This window comes from Ailuropoda melanoleuca, chromosome 13, assembly GCF_002007445.2.
Source record: "Ailuropoda melanoleuca isolate Jingjing chromosome 13, ASM200744v2, whole genome shotgun sequence".
Lineage (NCBI taxonomy): Eukaryota > Metazoa > Chordata > Mammalia > Carnivora > Ursidae > Ailuropoda > Ailuropoda melanoleuca.
The window spans coordinates 67,858,875-67,864,644 of record NC_048230.1 but is presented as its reverse complement, the minus strand read 5'-3'; the positions used below and the strand labels follow the sequence as shown (position 1 = coordinate 67,864,644).

The 5,770-nt window shown below is 46.7% G+C and overlaps 1 protein-coding gene across 1 annotated transcript in view; it reads left to right on the top strand.

Annotated features, from left to right (window-relative positions):
• The window catches only part of CNBD2 (cyclic nucleotide binding domain containing 2), a 46,765-nt gene extending 41,271 nt beyond the window's left edge, over positions 1–5,494 (top strand). Inside the window, exon 12 of the mRNA XM_002916416.4 lies at positions 3,917–5,494. Coding sequence (XP_002916462.1) covers positions 3,917–4,235 — 319 coding nt within the window. The 3' untranslated portion in view covers positions 4,236–5,494. The remainder of the gene's footprint in view (positions 1–3,916) is intronic.
• The last annotated feature ends 276 nt before the right edge of the window (positions 5,495–5,770 follow it).

Here is a 5,770-nt window from a genome sequence, read left to right as displayed (position 1 = left end):
AATATATATATATATATATAATGGGTAATATTCCATCTATTTATCTCACATCTTCTTTATCCATTCATCAGTCTATGGACATTTGGGTTCTCTCCACAGTTTGGCAAAAATAAATACTTTTTAAAAGTTGTCAGGGGGCACCTGTATGGCTCGGTTGAGTGTCAACTTTTGATTTCGGCTCAGGTCATGATCTCAGGGTTGTGAGATCAAACCCTGTGTTGGGCTCCATGCTGGACATAGAGCCTGCTTAAGATTCTCTCTCCTTCTCCCTCTGTCCCTACCCCCCCCCAAAAAAAATTGTTGTCAGGATAGTGGCATTCCAAGTGGGCTTTTTTCTTTATTCTCCAAATGTTTGGTAATGATGGTATATTACTTTTATAATTAAAAAAATATCTATCTTGAAAGATTCAAGAAAAAGATTACTTCTTACTTTTCCCTAGTTTTCAAATTTTCCAGAGTGAATACTTCTATAATGTGAAAAAAAACTCTGTTTTTTTAGGTAAAAGTTAACTGGATCAGTGGTTACAAAACTACTTTGATCTCACACTGTTATTATTAATAAGTGTTTGAATATATACCCCCCTAGAATATATGTAAACATGAATAACATGTTAATTTATTATTATTACATACATATATTGCTGTACTAATATATATATTATGGACATGCCAAAATAGACCTTAAAAAAGAATATGACAAAAATAAATATAAATGATGTCCTACTATTTTTTTTCACACACCCCAGTGGATCTTTTTCATCTCCCTAGGTGACATGACCCTGCACCCCCACTTTGGGACCCCCAGCCTAGACCCCTGGTCTTACCCTTGGGCCCCCTGCCTCTGTCTCCTCCCCACTAGATCCTTTCTGCATTCTGTATTCTTCCTAAAACCCAGACCCTGGCCATGTTAAACTCCTGCTTAAAACCTTTTGATGTTGGGGCACCTGGGTGGCTCAGTCAGTTAAGCACCTGCCTTCCGCTCAGGACATAATCTCAGGGTCCTGGAATGGAGCCCCACGGCCCCCGGGGCTCCTTGCTCAGTGGGGAGTCTGCTTCTCCCTCCCCCCCCGCCCCTCCCGCTGCTCATGCTTGCTCTCTCTCAAATAAATAAATAAAATCTTAAAAAAAAAAAAAGGATTTTAGGAGCCTTAGATCCTCAAATGATGCCTGGCACGTGATGGGTATCAGTTAATGCTTATTGAATTGAAATTCAGAAGAGGTTTCCATAGACTTGAGGGTGGCAGATGCTTGAGTCCTCAGCATCTGTCCTGCGCGGTCAGCGCTTCGCAGCAATGATCCGCAGTGCTGACAGATAGAATTCTGGCTCATTCATTCACTGTTGAACTCACGGTTTCTAGACTGCTAAAGCAGGCAGAAAACCATATCCATTATCTAGCTTAAATCCTCCATGTTTTAATTGAGGATTGTGAAGCCCGGGAAAGAGGACATGACATCCTGAAGATCACACAGTCCATGGCGGTGACATCTGTCCTGTGAATGTCACGGCCTGGGTAACCCGATGTCTCTACCCCTGCAAAGCTCAGGGAGCTCTGTGTAGAACGTAACCAGTAGCTGAGTTCCCAAGAGAGAAGAGAAGTCCCCGAGGGCCAACATGAAGGAGAGCCTAAAAGCCAAAGCACAGAGTGTGATCTAGTGTGGGATTGCCTGGTGGGGGTGGGCTGGGCCGGGGGTTAAGGCCATCGTGGGCTGAAGTTTTTACAGCCTGCAGGGACAGATGAAACTTTGAGTTCACGTGAGGCAGGGATTGGAACTGAAAGCCCTGCACCAAGCTGAGGCCCTTAGAAGAGTGATCCTGTTTTGTGGAAAAATTAACTAGAACTCAATATGACCATCAGCATCAGGAGGCAACAAGGGATCTTGTTTGTCTTAACTTGGACTCTTAGTCCCCCCCACCAAAAAAAAAAAAAAAGCCCCCCTAAGCATCTGTAATCACACGCTTGCCCCCTCATAGGTTTTGGCGAGTCCTGTAGCATCTTTGAACCCCAGCGTCCATGTTTGTGAAATAGGTAGTTGTAAGGATTAAATGGGTTAACAAGTAAAGTGCTGGGCACTTGGTAAGCGCTAAGTCAGCATTAGATATTGTTGGTTTTTTAGTAGAAGAAATTGGAAATTAGTGGAATTTTCTAAGTGGAGATTATCCAGTAGTGTGCTGGTGAATGTTTAACAACCAGCTTTCTGGGAGGTGAGTGGGAGGGAAGCCTGATTTGAAGGGCTTACTGATTTCTGGGGTGTACATTCTCCCACCATGGCCAATTTCGACCTACCAGCCTGATGTCACTGAACACGGGCTTGAGGAGAGGCGCACATGATCACCACTGAACTGAGAGGAGCTGACTTTGGCACACAGGACTAGCCCAACAGGACTAGCCAGTAGCCCATTCTGACCTCTGGGTTTTTTATTAAGTTGATGTCTATGGATCAAAGTTGACCCTGCCCTGGTCAATATAATGTCGCTGGAAGAATGTTCTAATTTGTTAGTGACTTATTAGGGTTGCTTCCTTGGGTGAGAGTGTAGGCAAGTCAGTGGAAATGGAACACGCCCTTCCCTTGCTGTTGTCTCAGAAGGAAATAAGCCAGTGGGTACTGAGCCTGCTCCTTCTCCCCCACTTTCCCCACCCTTGCCTGCTACGAGGGGAGGGGACAGAGCAGAGCCAGGGCACCAAGACCAGTCCAAGGCAGCCACCAATCTACTTTTGTCTCCATAGATTTGCCTGTACAGGACATTTCATATAAATGGAATCATATGATGTGTGGTCTTTTGCAACTGGCTTCTTAGCATAGTGTTTTCAAGTTTTATCCGTGTTGTAGTATGTACTTTATTCCTTTTTTTCCCCAAGATTTTATTTATTTATTTATTTATTTGAGAGAGAGGAAGAGAAAGAGGGAGGAAGGAAGGGTGGGAGAGAGAGAGAATCTTAAGCAGACTCCGTGCTGAGTGCTGAGCCCAACACAGAACTCGATCTTACGACCCTGAGATCATGAACTAAGCCAAAACCAAGAGTCGGGCGCTTAACTGACTGAGCCACCCAGGCGCCCCGAATTCATTCCTTTTTAGTGTCAAATAATATTTTGTTGCATGTATATATAACACTTTATCCATTCGTCAGTGGATGGATGTTTGGGTAGTTTCCATGCTGCTATGAACATTCTTGTGCAAGGCTTTGTGCGGACGTAAGTTTTCATTTCTCTTAGGTATATACCTAAAAGTAAAATTGCTAGGCTTTATGTTAACTCTGTTTAACCTTTTGAGGAGCTGTCAGATTCTCATCCAAAGTGGCTGCACCAGTTTACTTTCGTAATAGCAGTGCGCCAGAACCCTTGTTTCACTACCTCCACCTCATACCGCGTTTTTGTCTTTTTACTATAGCCATCCTAGTGGGCATCTCACTGTGGCTTTGCTTTATGTTTCCTTGATGGATAAATGGTTACCCAAAGAATCTAACTTTTGCATAGCCACATTATAAGAAGTAAAAAGAAATGAGTGAAATTGATTTTTAAAAAATATTTTAATTGAATTCAGTGTATCTCAGATATTATCGTTTCAACACGTAATCACCATAAACATTATTCATGAGAGTCTCTGCATTTGTTTTTGCTCTAAGTCTTTGAAATCTAGTGTGTATTTTAAACTCACAGCACATCTCTAACTCAGATTGGCCACACTACAGGTACTCAGTAGCCACATGTGGCTCATGGCCACTGCACGGAGCAGCATGGTTCTAGGGGAAGAAAGTGTGGAAAGGGAGAGAAGGCAGAAGAGTCTGGGCAGAGGCAGCCAGGTGGGATGGAGCACGCTGTGTTTAGGAATCGGAAGACTGGTGGGGGGCAAGGCTGGAGGGGCAGGGGGCCAGGAGGAGCTGGTGTAGGAAACTCAGCGTCTGTGCCTCACCTTTAGTGATGAAGATATGTGCCAGAAGTTCCTTCAGGAGAACAGCTGGAATATCTTTCGGAAGGACCTACAGCGGCTGCTGGTGAAGCCTCGCCAGCGTCCACCGTTCACCCCGATCCGGCCCAAGAAGAAAGGGATCTATAGCCCCAAGTCACTGATTCTGGATTTGTGTAGCTTCAATAAGGAGCCTAAACCTTGTCATCCTGTTTTTATGGCACCCCAGAAGTACCTCCCCCCATTGAGGATTGTCCAAGCCATCACAGCACCCCGATATAAAATCCAAGAGCTCCTGCCTCAGTATAAGAATGCAGGAGTCCTTGTTTAGACTCAATAAAAGATGTTGGGTTGGTCACCCTGTTTTCCTGAGTGACCACCATGGGAGTTGTGGGGCTTGGAGTCAGGGCTCCCGGGGGCTGTGGGTCCGGAGGGATGTTTGGGGGGCGGCAGCTTGAGCACTCTCTCCCTTGATACTTGTGGGGCTTGCGTGAGTGGACGATCAGGAGGCTGGGTGTGGATGGGTTAAGCCCTGGGGTGGGAGGGTCTTACCTGGTGAGATGGATGGGAGGTACGGAGGGGTGCAGGTCAAAGTGAGCATGACTGGGGTTACAAACTCAAACGCCTTCCAGAGGCTGCGCAAGTCATCTAAAGGAGTGCATCAGAAAGACTGGGCAGGCAGCAGGTGATGGTGGGGCCTGGTACGCACGTCTCCCAGCCAGGTGGAGCAATTGCTCCGTATCTTTAGTCAATGCCATGCCAGGAAGTAGTGCAGGCCCGGTCCTGCCAGTCTTTAGATTTTTCAAGAGAACCAAGAAACCCAATATTTTGGATGATTCCTACTGGTTTTTAAATGTGAGCAACTAATTCAGATTGTTTTTGCAATACTGTGTTAGGCAAACAAAACATAGACGTGGGCTGTGTTGGGCCTCCAGGCTGCTGGTTTGCCAGGGCTCATCAAACCCCTCTGACAGGGCGTTGCCAGAGACTGGAGGAGGCCTGACTGCTGGGGGTCGAGGCGTAAGGAGCCAGAGAAACAGATGGGCAGAGTGACAGGGGCAGGCGTCCTGGGTATCAAGGATCGGGAACCAGCAGCCTGAGAGAGAAGAGTCAGGTCAGAGATAAGGAGGGGGTAGTTTGGACTTACTGAGGGCTCCTCAGCCCTTCTGGGGGGTCCTGAATCTGTGGCTGGCTGTGAGTGACCTGGGCTGACTCTTTTTGTTGGTAGCACTGGGCCAAATCACCTCTCTCCCTAAGGAAATTCCATAGTTCCGCTTTGAGAGCAATGGGGAGCCTGGTAGAGGCCGCAGCAGCACATGAGCCTGGCCAGGGGCTGCCAGGAAAGACAGGAGCCTTTCTCCACCCATCACTCCCCACCCCACACATTCACCTGCCCCACCTGGCAAGGAACAGGTTCGGAACACCTGAGCACTGAGCTGGGCCTCAGGAGCTCTGGAGAGCCTGGCTTTGTTTCTATGCCACTGGACCCCCTTGAGCAACCTTGAGTCCTGTACCTGCCCATTCCCCAGTGGCAAAATGAGCAAATTGGACAAGATCAATGGCCTTCATGAGAGGTGAGAATAGTTTGAAAAGCACATTCAACATTATAATTTTGTTTGTTGAATTTATTTTTTTTTAAAGATTTACTTATTTATTTGAAAGAGAGAGAGCGTGAGCGTAAGCAGGAGGAGGGACAGAGGGAGAGGGAGAAGCAGACACCCTGGCTGAGTGTGGAGCCCGACGTGGGCCTCGATCCCAGGACCCTGAGATCATGACCTGAGCCGAAACCAAGAGTTGGCAGGCAGCATAACCGACTGCGCCACCCAGGTGCCCCTGTTTGCTGAATTTAAAAGAAAACTTTTTATG